At 36.8% G+C, this 16,450-nt stretch overlaps 1 protein-coding gene across 1 annotated transcript; it reads left to right on the top strand.

The window, feature by feature from the left end:
• The first annotated feature begins 396 nt into the window (after positions 1–396).
• clockb (clock circadian regulator b) lies at positions 397–15,731 on the top strand. Its single transcript, XM_056256855.1, has 21 exons — positions 397–812; positions 1,446–1,552; positions 2,680–2,739; positions 3,843–3,991; positions 4,718–4,809; positions 5,579–5,668; positions 5,779–5,896; positions 6,073–6,186; positions 6,340–6,458; positions 6,607–6,689; positions 6,786–6,892; positions 6,980–7,127; positions 7,368–7,443; positions 8,167–8,308; positions 10,257–10,348; positions 10,458–10,553; positions 11,766–11,912; positions 12,000–12,209; positions 13,155–13,264; positions 13,383–13,635; positions 14,788–15,731. The coding sequence occupies exons 2-21, from the start codon at positions 1,536–1,538 to the stop codon at positions 14,965–14,967; spliced, it is 2,403 nt and encodes an 800-aa protein (XP_056112830.1). The 5' UTR covers positions 397–812; positions 1,446–1,535; the 3' UTR covers positions 14,968–15,731.
• Positions 15,732–16,450: the final 719 nt, after the last annotated feature.

Consider the following 16,450-nt stretch of genomic DNA (forward strand, 5'->3'; position numbering starts at 1 on the left):
TGTGAGTTTAAAAGACGGGGTTGTTGGGAAACAGCTGTATAAGGGCGAAATAATCAATAATAAATTATCAAAGAGCACAGTAAAATATAAAATAAAAAATAAATAAAAAATCATCAGTGACAATAAAATGCTAAATCACTTATTAGATATTATCAAACATTGCATTTTATTCCACTTTATTGGACCTTTTAAATATCTATATTTATACCTAGTAATGACATCGACTGATAAAATGTATCAAAGGTACCACTGAAATAAAATAATGTAATGCAAACAGTCCTTATAAAGGAGAAGTGTTTGCACTAGTATTTAGCTTTGCAAAGCCCTTGTACTGCGCGTATTCCTTTTGCAAGTGAACTAAAGAGGCCCGTGTGCGCTTATGGCGTAGGCTACTGCGCATGTCTTTGACTGCGCGTAGGCCTGGCTTTAAATGTTTTCATTCTATTCGCAACCGATATCGCGCTCTTGTCGCCGCCGATCGAAGGTAAAAGAAAAGAGGTACGAAGTCTAAACTGCGAATGTATATAGCGTTACGAGCTCGAACTTAACTCGCACTTTGAAAGTGTGCTGATTTTGCGGTGATCAGGACTCAGGAGGAGCTTCCGTTACGCCTCGCGTGCCACTAGGCCCGCTGACCCACATTCGCGAGACCGCTCGAGGAAGTGCGCGTATGAAATTCAGCATTGTATTTTTACACTACATTATTATTGGACCGTGATTATTCATCGCAGCGCTGCATTGTGATCTCGGGAACGAAGGAGCTTAGATCTGACCAGGCACCTGTGTGGATGTGCGAGTGTGTTTTTCAGTAGGTGAGTTAACGTACCAAATATACTTATGTTGTTGATAAAGGTGGTAGTTCCGTGGTGCATACACTGTTGTGCAGGAAAACCCAGACAAAGTATAAGATTTAGTTTTTTTAAAAAGTAGCACTATCTCTTAAATTATATCACTGTTTATACTGACGTGCCATTTCATTTAGCAACATGCACGTTTGGTTTCGTTTGGATGTTTTCTCACAACGTCAGTGTCCTTGTTATGAAGGTTTGCGTGATGCAAATGAATGATTGGCATGTTTATTACAACAGCTGTTGCAATTTACATCTAATTATTGGGTTGAACTGGAATGATGAGCAGTGTTAGAGGGTTGAGATGCCTTTCATAACTGCATGCTTTAAAATCCACTTCATTAGAGGCTTTTAAATTATGTAATACACTGTGACTTTTAAATTAGCAAGTGAAAATGTGCTAACAAGTATGATCATATATCCTCTCTAACATGTATTTATGTTGAGTAAGCAGTCATGTGACCTCCAGTGCCATGTCCATCAATTAACCTTTCACCTCTGAGTGACCAAACAGATTCACAGAAAGAAACAGTAGGCTATAAAACTAAACCGTTCATTTGTCATTCAATTATCTTCTGTTTTGTGTGTCTGCCGCAGACTTTCACATTGGCAGGCCCTCTTCTTCAATGTCTTCCCAATGCGTCAGGGTGTTTTTAATCCCAGACTGATCCATGAGACGGCGTTATCATGAGTTCCAGAGACCGGTAAAGCAGAAACAGTATTCACTTACGTACACTACCTTTCAAAAGTTTGGACTTTTGAAAGAAGTCTCTACTCACCAAGGCTGTATTTATGTGCTCCGCACAGTAAAAACAGTAATACAAACCCAAACTTTTGAACAGTAGCGTACTTATTTTCTTCAAAAATAATTCTGACTCTTTAATATAGTACAACAGAAATATATGTTTGGATTTTTATTTGTACAAATTCATGTATGCATATGTTGACACCCTGCTTATTAAAATGTAGTAATTTAACACCTATTATTCACACTTGAATTTTCAGTGTCCCACGTTCTGCGCTTACAAGAAAGTACAGTATGTTTGGCTTGACCTTAATTTGTATTCTTGAGTCCGTCCTCAAATGAAGTCTATTTTTAGTCTATTCTCTCTATTTTATAACATAGACATCTGTGGAGTGCAGAGGTGTTCTGAAATTATTTTATAGTATTTTTACATTAAATATGTAATGTTCTATTTATTATCTATTTATCTATCTATCTATTTTTAAGCATTTTCCACATCTATTCCAAAATAATATCTAAAAGCACTAACAATTTAAATAATGTTTTATTTGTTCAGCGGTTCTTTTTAATAGTAAACTTATTTTCGGATTATCAGTCATCAAGCTCTGTAAACACCGGTTACAGGCACGAAAATGTACCTTTAATTCCATCAAGCTGATTGCTCACAAAAAAAAAAACCCACAGTCAACATGTTTTCAGGCCATTTCAACTTTGATTTTGATGTGACAATGCGGTGATATCTAAGTGGCTGAGTTGTTTACTTTTTAACTAGTCTTCATGGAGACCGATTTGCGAACGCGCACGAAAACGAGAGGTGTTATTTATCGCAAGAACCAATCATATCACGATGGAGGCATTGTTAAAACTCAATAGGTTCAGGGAGGCACGAGAGACCACGGACTTCCTCTTTAACTTTACCTGCTTTGCGTTTTTACTTTTGTAATATGGATTATTTTCTCATCCCATACATTGTCTCCCTTGCCTCCTTGGAGGAAACGTCCCTGATAGGCATGTAATTGATTTACAGAAAATAAAAATAAGGTTTTCTATCAGACAGAGAATAAATGTTTATTTTCCCTGTTTTAGGGATGATGGCAGTGTTTTTGATGGGCTGATGGATGATGATGAGAAAGATAAGGCGAAACGGTGAGTTTAATTGCAGATTTTGGTTGTTCTTCTGTTTTATAACATGAAATATTATCATAATAGAAATGGGTATAAACATCATGTACATCAAATAGTTGTCATGTTGATGGACTACTACTAAGCACTACTAAGTTGTTAACAACCACTTGCTTAACCAACACAAAATAGGTGTCGTTTTAAAGCTTAGAAGCTTGGCTTTACAGTGAATAAAGGGAACATATGACCATCAGTAAACAAGTGCTTTTAAACTTTCTGATATTAAAAGTGCTTTTATTTTCATAGTGAAAAAATAATCTGTAAAATTATATTAGCCTATAACAGATAGTCTTGTCATATATCTTTGAAAAGGTCCCAACTAGCAGAATACAAGCAGCATATTTGTTTCAGTTAGAGGCCAAGCTATACCAAGTATTTGTATGAAAAATCGCCACCGTGTAAACACATGATGTTTTTGCGCCATATTTTGGTTTGTAACTTGGTGAAATATCAATAAAGCATAGTAGGTTGCATATCTTTATTTTGGGCAGGTGGTTTCGAACGAGCCCGAACACAACATACGACAATGCGTGGATCACGGAGACACATGACTTGTTTCTTTGCTAAAGCTTCCGGGATCCGATCGCGCGGGATCACGACACGGTGTATTCCTGGTTGATGATCATCACTCATCAACCAGGAGGATCTCATTACTTGTTACTTATTCTATATACTTTTATTGTGGTGTTACACAATAGCTCTTATGTTCAGTAAAATCACTTGTTTGGAGGGTTTTTGGGACCTTTGGTTAATGATGTTTTGAAATAAATGGTTAGCCTACTTAATCCATTGCATGGCTTGAAGACATTAATACGCTTAGAATATGTAACTACGCCGCGCTCCCTTCATTTTCCTCGTGTGTCTGCTGCACATGTTTTGCGCATGAGCCGCAGGCACATCAAAACCACACACTCTAATGATGACCTTGCTTAATCGATTGTCGATTAATTATCATCCCTAGTCTAAAGTGAATAATTTTTTACGGGGTTGGGTTCTTCTTAACCATTTTGCAGCCTTGTCTTATGCTTTGTTGTTTTATTATCTTTATTATATCTCTACTGTCTCAGAGTTTCGAGAAATAAGTCAGAGAAGAAAAGGCGAGACCAGTTCAATGTCCTCATTAAAGAACTTGGCACCATGTTGCCTGGAATCACACGGAAGATGGACAAATCTACAATATTGCAGAAAAGCATAGACTACCTGTGCAAGCAAAAAGGTGAGGCAAAAAAAAAAGAAAGAATTCAAGTTCTAGATGGAACAAGGGGGATTTGTTATTTGCAGTGCTCTGGAATAATTACAGATCTGCGTTATTGTTTTGCCATGCGCACTACAGATGTATGTGTGATTTGGTATAGTGTTCAACTGCTGCAAAGATACGCTATTTTTAAAGCTATTCCACTCAGAACTGTAATGACAAACACTGTAATACACTACCTTTAAAAATGTTGGGGTCAGTGAGATTTTTTTAAAAAAGAAATTAATAATTTTATTCATCAAGGGTGCATTAAATTGATCAATTTGATGCATTTAATACATTTATAATTTTACAAAAGATTTTTATTTCAAATATGCTGTTCTTTTGAAACAAAGCATCCTGAAAGAAACTCAGTGTTTCCGCAAAAACTGTTTTCAACAGAATTTTTCTTAAGCAGCAAATCAGCATATTAGAATGATTTCTGAAGGATTGTGTTACTGAAAAACTGAGTAATGGGTGCTGAAAATGTATCTTTGCCATCACATCTTTGCCATTGTAATAATATGTAGCTATACTACTGTTTTACTGTATTTTTCATTGATGAAATGCAACCTTGGTGAGAGAAAATTTCACTAAAAAAAATATTTTCGACCCAAATCTTTTTAAAGGTTGCGTAGCCTCTAATCAACTTAGACGTACAGATCCTAGGAAAACTGGTTACAAGGAAGTGTTTGTATTCACATACAGAAAATGCTGCACAATCTGAGTCGAGTGAGATCAAGCAGGATTGGAAACCCCCATTTCTTAGCAATGAGGAGTTTACACAGCTGATGCTAGAGGTGAGACCCCGCTTTGGGCAAAATGTGTGTGTTTGTGTTTCTCCTTTGTTTCGTCCTGTTGTGAAAGATGGTTCCACTAATAGAATATGAGTACATCCTCATTCATGTTTAATGTTTATCATTTTTCATACATCACTTCCAGATTAAATTTGTAGTTTAGGATTGGAGCGGTTTTAAAGTCCCACTCCGATCATATTTTTAGCTATTTTTTAACATTCCCAGTGGTCTTTAAATTATGATTATGCCATTTTTAGCCAAAATCACAAAACCTGTGCCGTTTTCTGGGACTTCGCTTCAGCAGAGCGGCATTAGCTCATTAGCAATTCGCCTCTGCGTTGTGGGCGGAGCCGTTGGCACGGAGACGACCCTCCCCCTGCCCGTTGCTGAGAGCTCTGTCTCTCCCGCTAGCTTACACCCCCAATACCGGTGGGGCAACAGTATTATATACACGTTCATTATTATTATCCGAAGTTAATCAAAGTTATCACCGATCACCGATCATTATTTCACTCCAAGACGTCGCGTGTGGAGACGCCCAGTGGAGTTACTACGTCACAACTCCAGTCTATTTTAGCCGGCATTTTAGCGTCTGCTACTGATTCACAGCCATTTGAATGTAGAAATACTCAGAAATACAACTTTGAGCTTATTTTTCTCAAGATATGTCCTCTAACATCAGAAGAATGCCACAAGAACATGTTAACACCTAGAAAAACATTATTTTCATCGGAGTGGGTCTTTAAGTAGTGTGCTGCTTCTTTTTTTTAAGGCGCTAGATGGATTTTTCCTTGTGATGCTGACAGACGGCAACATAATTTACATCTCGGAAGGCGTAACCTCTCTGCTTGAGCATCTGCCTGTAAGTGAGAGAGTGTGTGTTTAGTTGTGTGAAGTCTATTTATATATTGTCCTGGAATTGTTCGATTTTTGTATCAGTCATATGTTCATATATAATCGTATTTGTTTCAGTCGGACCTGGTGGGTCAGAACCTTTTGAACTTTCTTCCAGTGGGGGAGCATGAAGAAGTGTATAAAGCGCTGGCCTCACACCCAGACATTGAGAAACTCAACTCCGATTACCACAAGTGTGAGTGTCCAACCTCAATCACTTCCAGATATCTGTTCTGCTGTGGTATTTCTAAAATGCTCTGTGCAAATGTGTGCTGCCTCTGCCTATTTTCACTGTAACTCAGTGATCTCAATTTAGATCGTCATGCACCTAAAGTGTTTTTTTGTTTTTGTTTGTTTGTTTGTTTTTCTTAGCCAAGAACCAGATGGAGTTTTGTTGTCACATCCTCAGAGGATCTGTGGATCCCACGAAACCTCCTGTATATGAATATGTCAAGTTTATTGGCAACTTTAAGTCACTTGCCAACAGTGAGTGTTTGTTTTTCCTCTTGATCTAGACTCACTGATTACGAAACCATATGTTAACTGCATTCATTACTGCCCACAACACATGTTTGTACTGACAATTTCCCTTAACACAAATCTCCACTTTATTCCTCTTCTATTCTTCTTTATTCTCAGTGCCTAATGCAACCCGGAATGGCCTTGAAGGGGTTTTGCAGCGTTCTTTGCAGCCGGCCTTCGATGATCCAGCCTGTTTTATTGCTACTGTGAGGCTCGCCAAACCCCAATTCATCAAAGTAAGCAGATAATCAATCAGAAAATTCAGAGAAAAAGTAGATCTGCATTTCAAATGCTCTCTCTGAAAGCAGATAACCATAGTCATGCATCGTAATAAGGTATTACTGGTGTAAACGCACTAATATTGACACAATTGATTGTGTACAGGAGATGTGCATGGTGGAGGAGCCCTATGAGGAATTCACATCTCGACACAGTCTGGAGTGGAAATTCCTCCTATTAGATCACAGGTTTTCACACTTACTCACAATATCACTTTCTCCATGTTTGTAACTCATCGTCAAGTTTTTTTCTCAATGAGGTCTGTGTGTGTCCTTGTGTTACAGAGCACCACCTATCATTGGCTATATGCCGTTTGAGGTGTTGGGAACGTCAGGCTATGACTATTATCATGTAGACGACCTGCATTCGCTGGCCAAATGCCATGAGCATTGTGAGTATAACTTGCACAAAAATACATTTGAGACTTTCAGTAGGTACCATATTCTTCATGTTTTTCTCTTTATTTGTCTGCTTGCAGTAATGCAGTTTGGAAAAGGGAAATCGTGCTATTATCGCTTTTTAACTAAAGGGCAGCAATGGATTTGGCTCCAGACTAACTACTACATCACATATCACCAGTGGAATTCACGACCAGAGTTCATTGTGTGCACGCACACTGTTGTGAGGTACGCAGAGGCACATAAATGTCTACACCATGCAATCAGACACCCACATACCCCTTTTCCACCAGAATAGTTTGCGTTCTGGAGCCAGAGCCTGTTCTCAGCCAGGCAAACTGGAGCCTGTTGCAAACCAGCCATGTGTTTCCACAGATTTGAGTTTTGGGGGCTGGAGTTGAACCTCTTTTCTTTTTCTACACTCTTTTCTGCAGTTCTGCTCTTATTTTCAGTTCTTTTTGTCTATAGTTATGCCGAGGTGCGAGCGGAGCGGAGAAGAGAGATGGGTATAGAGGAGTCTCCCCCTGAACTGACTGGAGACAAGGTGAGATGCTTGAGACAGAAACCTCTCTGAAATAGTCCATTAATGTGGTATAATGGACATGCTGTTAAACGGCTTATCTTAGGCAGATTGTGATTAAGTATTTTACACAACATTAGTGAAAATGACCAGGTCGTTAATCATTTTGAGGTTATCGCATTGGCGGTTAACTGTGGCTGCTTCTTGAATGATTAACATTCATGTGTCTCATTTGCAATAAATTATATTATAAAAAGAAATCTTTATTATATACCCTATTCTAAGTTTAAATTAAGTCAATTTAAGTATTATTAATTTATTTATCAGCAAGCATGCATTAAATTGATCAAAAGTGAAGTCAGTTATTTGTTCTTTTGAACAGTGTGTTCATCAAAGAATCCTGAAAAAGTCCACAAAAATATAAAGCAGCACAACTGTTTTCAACGTTGATAATAATAAAAGTTACTTGAGCATCAAATCAGCATATTAGGATGATTTCTGACAGATCATGTGACTGAAGACTGGAACAATGGTTGCTGAAAATTCAGCCTGGTCATCACAGGAATAAATTGCATTTTGAACTAAAGTATATAAAACCAGTCATTTTAAATGAATAATATTTCACAGTATTACTGTTTTAACTGTATTTTGATCAAACGAATGCCACCTGGGTGAGCGTAAGAGACCTTCAAACATGTAAGTATTTATATCTTAGTCTAAATTTTCCTCTCTCTCCATCTGTCTCAGATTTCTGGCCGTGAATCGCAGTTGAACACCTCCAGTCTGAAGGAGGTGCTGGAGCGTTTCAGTAACAGCCGCACACCCTCCACCTCCTCAAGGAGCTCCCGCAAGTCCTCACACACTGCAGTCTCTGACAACACCTGCACATGTAAGCATTAAAACTAGGGCTTGGCATTAACTTTTTTGCTCACCAGCCAAAATGATTAAAGTTGACTGTGGCATGCTAAAAATGTACTTGTGCTAGATTTACAACCCTTTTAAATGTAAAGGACCACTGTACACTAGGAATGCTCCGATACTCATTATAGGTATCGGCTCTGATACTGCCATTCTTTGCCGGATCGGGTATCGGTCAGACGAAACCGATCCAAATCCGATATTGTGCATATACTATTCTTATATTGTTAAGCTCACAAAAGGCACAAAAACATTATAAAGCACCATAAAGTTTTTGTGCACTATATTCTAAGTGTTCTGAAGTCATTCTATAGTATAATTGTGAGGTTGTAAATTCAAGTTCACGTAAACTCTTCCCTCCGCTGCGGCTGTCAATCATTTCTCCATGCAGCATTCAAACAGCGCGTCGCGCTCGGTTACGACAGTTAACACTAAACTCCAAGATGTTTCAATGTTACTATTATTATACTTGATCTGTAGATAAAGGGCGATGGTTTTATGTAGCCAGGCAAAAATAATTTCAGCATGCCTTCACCGTATACACCGGGACGTGATGGAGGAACAAATATTGTATTGCAGTTTTTGCGAGACCTTGTTTGTATGTCACGTCTTCCAAATAGTTAGACAACAACAAAAAATGAAATTCCCCAGCCTGCTTCTCCAAATCCACTCGTACTTTTGGGGAAGACATTTTAATTGGCTACCAAAGTAATTGAGCATAGAACATTGTTGGCACTTATACTAAATGGGTAAAAATTGCAATAAATAGGCTTAATTTTGGAGCCACATCATTTTCGTTATGCATTATTTGTTTTGGTTGTTTAAAAACACACACAAATTTTTTTTATCCGATTATTCGATTAACCGATCGATTAAGTGGTAGATTAATCGATTACAAAAAGAATCGATAGCTGCAGCCCTAGGTGCATCCCTACTGTACACACACCTCCTTCACTCTACAGACCCCCTTTACAAAGAATCCCATTGGCTTACATTGGCTGTGATACTAATACTGTCCTATTGAGGGGGGCACAGGATAAGAAATCTTTGTCCACACTTTTGCTCTCCGTTTCCATCAGTTAAAATGACAAATAAATGCGTATTCCAAGCGCTCCACAAAGTAATGCTCGTTTATACCATCTGTATAGCCTACTCAATATTGATCTGGTGAATGCACGTTTAAACAGTTTATTATACACCTAAGTTAATCCTTGTTCTAAACGAATGCGATGCTACATTGTAGCACACACACACAAACATACAGACAGTAGCTCACACGTCATGTACAGGTCACACTCGCACAGAAACGTATTGTCAATGCTGTCCTGTGATTTACAGTATCAATAAAATGGATGAGAAACTGAAAAGTTATAGCATTTCTTTGTTTTTTAAGTAATGAAAACCCACAAGCTTCACTGTTAGTAGAGAAACGCTGCGCAGACAGGTAGGATTGATTCACACACGCAGTCGCTCTCTCACTAATGCATTCAAATAAATGTAATCTCACTGTGCTACTTTAACTGAATCTGATTTAGGACAAGCAGAAATCTGTAAGAAATATAACGAACCATAGACATTTATCTGATGAAAATTAGCTGTTATGTCAGAGCAATAGCGCTTCAGGCGATGCGAGTTCGAGTCCCGGTTCGGGTTTCTTAAGCCAACATCAAAGTTTGTTCACAAATTTTAGCCTCTAGTTATTTCAGATGCCTTTTGAGAAGACTACAATTGAAATGTATTTAAAATTCAACCCGTTAAAGTGGCTAGTGGTTAGTGGACTGTGTTACACGTCACTGCTGAAATCCACCCACGTTTGGTGTTAAAGTCAAGCCCTGATTAAAACCAAAGTGTGCTGTTCTATTGGGTTGTCCTGATTTTGTGCCGGTTTGAAAGCGCGCGTATCTGTTTGATTTCCTCAGCAACTCCCTCCAAGCTACAGACTGATGTGAGCACTCCACCCCAGCCCGCTGTTGATATGACACCCCAACGTCGTTCCTCTTTTAGCACACAGGTGAGACTTGCCTCTTCATCAACATCAAAGTATTTAATTATCTTACAAAACACTTCTAACTTAACCTTAATTACCACCAGCAATGAGCATATCTTATTTGTTTTGATAGTCCATGAGTTCTCAGAACACCAATCAAACTGGATCTTCGGTCCAAATCAGCCAACATCAACATCAACCACAGCAGCAGGTTCAATCTACTGCCCTGGTGAGAATTGTTTTTTGTTCAGCAGTTTCAGCTTAATGCCCTGCTGAGAATTTTGTTTTGATTTGTTTTTTGTTTTATTTTTATCAATAGATCAGATAAGCCCCAATGAAACCCTTTGACACTTGCGTAGGATCACACCGGTGTGATTAGAACGTTGAGTGCATCACGTGATCAACTGCTAAATTCAAATGTGTTTTCGCGCTTTTTGGACGTGCTCAGCATTTGTCACACATCACAATTATTCAGTGTTTTCAACCACATAATGTTTATTTTAGGTTTCAGACATTTAAATACACATAATTTCTTGCAAAAAATACATTTAAAGTTTGTGAAATACACACTCATGTCTATTGAAGCGGCAATAATAATCCTTTCAATTGTAATTTGATGACTTGTTTTATTCATATCAGATACACATTGAGTAGATGACTATATACATTTTTTTGAAAAATCATCTTTTTCGTCAGCACCTGACCAATTAATACTAGCACTTACCTTTCCTATTCTATACCATTTGTTTTTTTTTCTTATTTAAATATATTTCTGTGTACTGTGTTAGACTAACTGAGACTTGTTACTGTATTGTATACTGTTGCCCTCTTGTTGGTCTGATTGCTTCCTTTGTTCTCCTCATTTGTAAGTTGCTTTGGATAAAAGCGTCTGCTAAATGATTAAATGTAATGTAACTATATAGTTTACTCTATTGTTTTCCCACTTCACCGGCAACTTACTTTCATGTATTTCGCGAGAAGTGGATGAATTTACGTGATGTAAAACTAACAGATCCGATTCTCTGAATTGCGACGCAATCTAACATGGCGGCGCCCATCGCGCATTATAAATCAACTAACGTGATCATCATAACGTGTTTTCTTTTTTAAACGACAAAACACAAAACATATTTGAAAATCGGAATATCAGATAGTTCATGATATAGTTAACAAGTTAAGTTATATACAAGTGAAAATTTTGAATAAAAAAATAAATAAAACCAATACATTTGTCATACAGCGCTATTGTGGCTGGCGGTGTGTCACGTGACAAGCATGACGCATCCGCTCGCATCGTCATGGAAATAATAAGGTGATATGTTCTAAAATAACAGTCGCCTTAAACTCATGGTGGGGGCTCAACTAGAAAAATTAAGAAAAACTATCTTTCTTTTTTTCCATGACACCATATTGTTTATCTTTCTTTGCTTTTTGAATGTAGTTCTCTACACAGTTGAATGCGATGCAGCACCTAAAGGATCAACTGGAGCAGAGGACACGCATGATAGAGGCCAACATTCAGAAACAGCAGGAGGAACTGAGACAGATTCATGAGCAGCTGCAGAAAGTGCAGGGTCCGGGCACTCAGGTACACACGCATAATTGTGTGAATGGTACCTTGACAACAAAACGGTCAATACGAACAGAGGCATGTGATTCAAATGGTGTCTTTCAGATGATATTGCAGCAGTCGGGTGGTGGACTCAGTGTACAGTTGCCTCAAGTTGGAGGAGCACAGACTAACATTTTAGGGGTTGGGGCACAGACTGGAGTCATAGCTATACAGGGCCAAAATGTGACGAGTACTGCACACAGTGGGACTGTTCCACAGCAACAGGCTCCTCGTTCCCTTCAGCAGAATCTACAGGGTTCTTCTGTTACACAGGTGAGGTCGTCTTTTTTCGGTTAGTGGTGTAAATGTTTGCTCTGGCAATGATTTGAATATGATTCTTTATTAAAAGATTCAATGTATGATGATAATGTGAATTTTGGTCACAATTCAGTGTTTCAGATTCGGTCAATTCATATCTTTTTAATATATATATATATATATATATATATATATATATATATGTATATATACACTACCATTTAAAAGTTTAGGGTCTGTAATATTTTTTTGTGTGTTTTTGAAGTAAGTGTCTTATGCTCACCAAAGCTGCATTTATTTTATTAAAAAATATTAAAAACCGTAATGTTGTGAAATGTTACAATTTAAAAGAACTTTTCCGTTTCAATCTGTCACATGATCCTTCAGAAATTGAGCTAATATAATGATTTGGTGCCCAAGAAACATCTTATCAATGTTAAAAATAGTTCTGCTGCTTAATATTAGGATTATTTTAATAGAAAGCTCAAAAGAACAGCATTTATTTAAAATACAAATTATATATACATATCAAAAGTGACACTTAAAACATTTAAAAAAACATTTAATTATATATATATTATAAAACAAAATTTTTATTTATTTTTTTATGTTTTGACTGTCACTTTTGATCAGATTAATACATCTTTGATAAACAAAACAAATCTTACTGACCCCCAACTTTTGAACGGTAGTTTATACACGTGTATATATGATTATTTATGATTTAACACAGCTATATAAATTTAAGGTATTTATCGCCAATCACAACTCTGTTGCAATTAGTTATTACATTGATTTATAGTTGTTAACACTCCTAAATTGACTGTTATAGATAGTATCTTTAGCTGTGTATTACCTAGAAGTTTTTAAAAAAGCCCATTAACAATGACATAATGTCTCGTCTTCCACTTCATGTGGTGACATCATCTAAATAGATGACGCAATTTTTCTGTCTCTCAGCATGGTCCTGTATATAATACCATGATGATCAGCCAGCCTGCCAATGCCAATGTTGTGCAGATACCAAGCAATTTGGCTTCAAAAATCAATCAGGGCAATGCAATAAACCGGTACAGTACATGTCTTTTTTCTCCTCTCTCTTTTACAGGACACTTTCTAAAATATATGCTTATTATCATTATTAATAATATAATTATTTCTTTCTTTCCCTGACCCTGTCACTCTCAGGTTTCCTTCTGGGCAGCATTTGGTCACCAAGATTGTGACAGCTCCAATGGCGTGTAATGCTGTCATGGTACCCACAACTATGTTTATGGGTCAGGTGGTGACGGCTTACAGCCCGTTTCCACAGCAACAAGGTCAGACACAGACCATAGCACTGCAGACTGCAGAACAACAGGCTCAAGCTACCTCATTACAAACAAGTCAACAGCAGGGGGCGACGCAGCAGCCAACAAAACATCAGCAACCATTTTTACAGGTAACAAAGCATGCACAGTTTCATTTTGAATCTTTTCAGAACTTGATTCCGTGATTCAGCACCACCAATTTGATATATATATATATATATATGTGTGTTTGTGTATGATTTAAAAAAAAAAAAACAGTAATATTGTTAAATATTATGACAGTATTCTTTTTTAATATATTTTAAAATCTAATTTATTCCTGTGATCAAAGCTGAATTTGCAGCATCATTACAGTCTTCAGTCTCACATAATCCTTCAGAAATCATTCTAATATGAGATTTGATGCTCAAAAAACATTCATTATTATTATTATTAATGGTTTTTTTGTAGGATTCTTTGAATAGAATTTATTTGAAATATTATCTTTTGTAACATTATAAATGTCTTTACTGTAACTTGATCAATTTATTTCATCCTTGATGAATATAAGTATTGATTTCTTTTATTTCTTTCCCCCAAAAAATAAAATATAAATTCTTACTGACCCCAAACTTTTAAACGGTAGAGTTTAATGTTATAAAAGCTTTCTATTTCTGATAAATGCTGTCTTTTGAACTTTCTATTCATCAAAGAATCCTGAAATAAAAATGTAAATAAATAACTGTTTTCCACATTAATTATAATGAGAAATATTTCTTGAGCATCAAATCATCATATCACTGTAGAAGGATTTCTGAAGAATCGTGTGACACTGAAGACTGGAGTAATGATGCTGAAAATTCAGCTTTGATCACAGGAGTAAATTACACTTTACTATATATTCGCATAGAAAACAGCTGTTTTAAATAATATATGTATATATTATTAAAATACATATAAATAAATATATATATATAATTATTAATATGTTATAATAATATTTCACATTTTTGTAGTTTTAATCAAGTAAATGCGGCCTTGGTGAGCAGAAGAGACTTCTTTTAAAAACATCTTACCATCTTCCAAAACTTTTGACTGGTTGTGTATATATATTATAGAGAACCACTGATCTGAACAAGCGGTTCATATTGAAACCATGTAAAACCACTTCCATCCATTTTTTTGTTTTGTTTATTTCAGTCGCATGTGAAACATTTCAGTCGACTTTAATTTTATGTTGGAGTTGGAATTTAATTTTAAAAAGTGTTTGACGCATATCTAATTTTCTGCTGTGTATTTGTCAGAACACGCGCCTTCTCCATGGCAACCAGTCTACACAACTGATCCTGCAGGCTTTCCCTATTCAGCAGCAAGGCACATTTACTCCATCACAGCAGCAGCAGCAACTGAAACCACACACTCAAAAACAGCAGAAAACAACCCCCTCTCACCAGACTGACAGCACTAGTGCCCAGTCTCAGTAACATAGATAAACACAAAGGCCAATCAGATGGAGGAGCCTGCTCACATCATCTCTTATGGATGTTTATTAGTGCTGAACTAATTTGAAAAAACAACCCTTCCTGTCAGCATCTTGAATGCTTTTCAGACTAGGAACTCCCTCAACATGGCAGCTGCGAGGAACACAACACCACCAGATGGACGCTGTGGCAAACATGCAGAATGTCTCACCAGACCAACAGGTGGTTGCCAAACTCATTATTTATTTCAACAACAGAAAGTATAGGATTGCTAGCCTTTGCATCGTCTTTGCCAAACAGCAAACCTCGTTCTCAGGCTTTCATTCTAAACAGCCCAAAGAACTGAGTCTATCTGTACAGTCTCGTGTACCATACAGTGTAAATACACAACCGTAAAAGAACAAAGCAAGATATTGAATATTTTATATGCTGCATGAAGTGTAAACTTTCATTTGTACTTCCAGTTTTGTTTTTTAAAGTATTACTTACATTTTAACGGTTTTATATTATGCATATAGTGATGCTTTCTACTTTTAACCCTTCCCTTACAATAGTCTCTTCACGTATAGTTAGGGTTCATAATAGATTGTCCTTGAGGGGTTTTTTTGAGGCACTAGAATTGTTTTAGATTTTTTTGGGGGGGAAATTATTATACCCCAAGTCTCTGACATACAGAAAAAGGCTCAGTTTCAGTTTATTTCTAATTATCAGTTTATTTCTAAAGACATTTGATGCAGAAGAATCAAATTGGACATTGTTTAAGTGCCAACATTTATTTAATTTGTTTAAAAAAAAAAACTATTTCCAGTTTTTGAATGTTAATTTGCTTTTTAGCAAAAAAGTTTTTTTGCACCTTTTCCCCGTTACATATAGCACTTATTGTGTTTATACACACTAAAATAGTCCATCCTTCTAGTAATTGTGACCTAATGGTTTAGTTTTTGTGTGCATGGATGGTACTTGTATTTTTCAGAGAATAACACGCCATAAATAAGCTTTCAAATCCTTTTATAAATGTTCTTCCTTATGGCTTTGGGAACTATGCAAGAAGCCACATCCAAGGCAGAGCGTTTCTAAATGTGTTATTGAGGACGGTCTGGAATACCTTTTAATTCCCATTTTCAGGAAAATAATTATTATATTGTCCTCTTCCTCGTTATATTTCCAAAGTTGTAATTTAAACCGAAGCAGGGTTATTGTGCAGCTGTGGAGTCTTAAAGTTAAGTGATCTTCCTCTTAACTGCTTGAATGTTTGTGTGTGTGTGTGTGTGTGAGTGAGAGAGAGAGAGAATTTAAAGTGCAGGCTATTATATCAATAACAGTTTGTGACTCTTCCAGTATCGCTGTGTGGGTTGCTACAGTGTGTATTAACCCCAGCGATGACCAATCAGTTCTTGCGTTGCAGTATCTCAGTATTCTAGATGTTTCCCCATTTTAGCTATATACCTCAGAAATGGATTTATATAAGAAGTATTCAAAGCAATTT

This window comes from Rhinichthys klamathensis, unplaced genomic scaffold (assembly GCF_029890125.1).
Source record: "Rhinichthys klamathensis goyatoka isolate OS25496 unplaced genomic scaffold, OSU_Roscu_1.1 h1tg000133l_1, whole genome shotgun sequence".
NCBI lineage: Eukaryota > Metazoa > Chordata > Actinopteri > Cypriniformes > Leuciscidae > Rhinichthys > Rhinichthys klamathensis.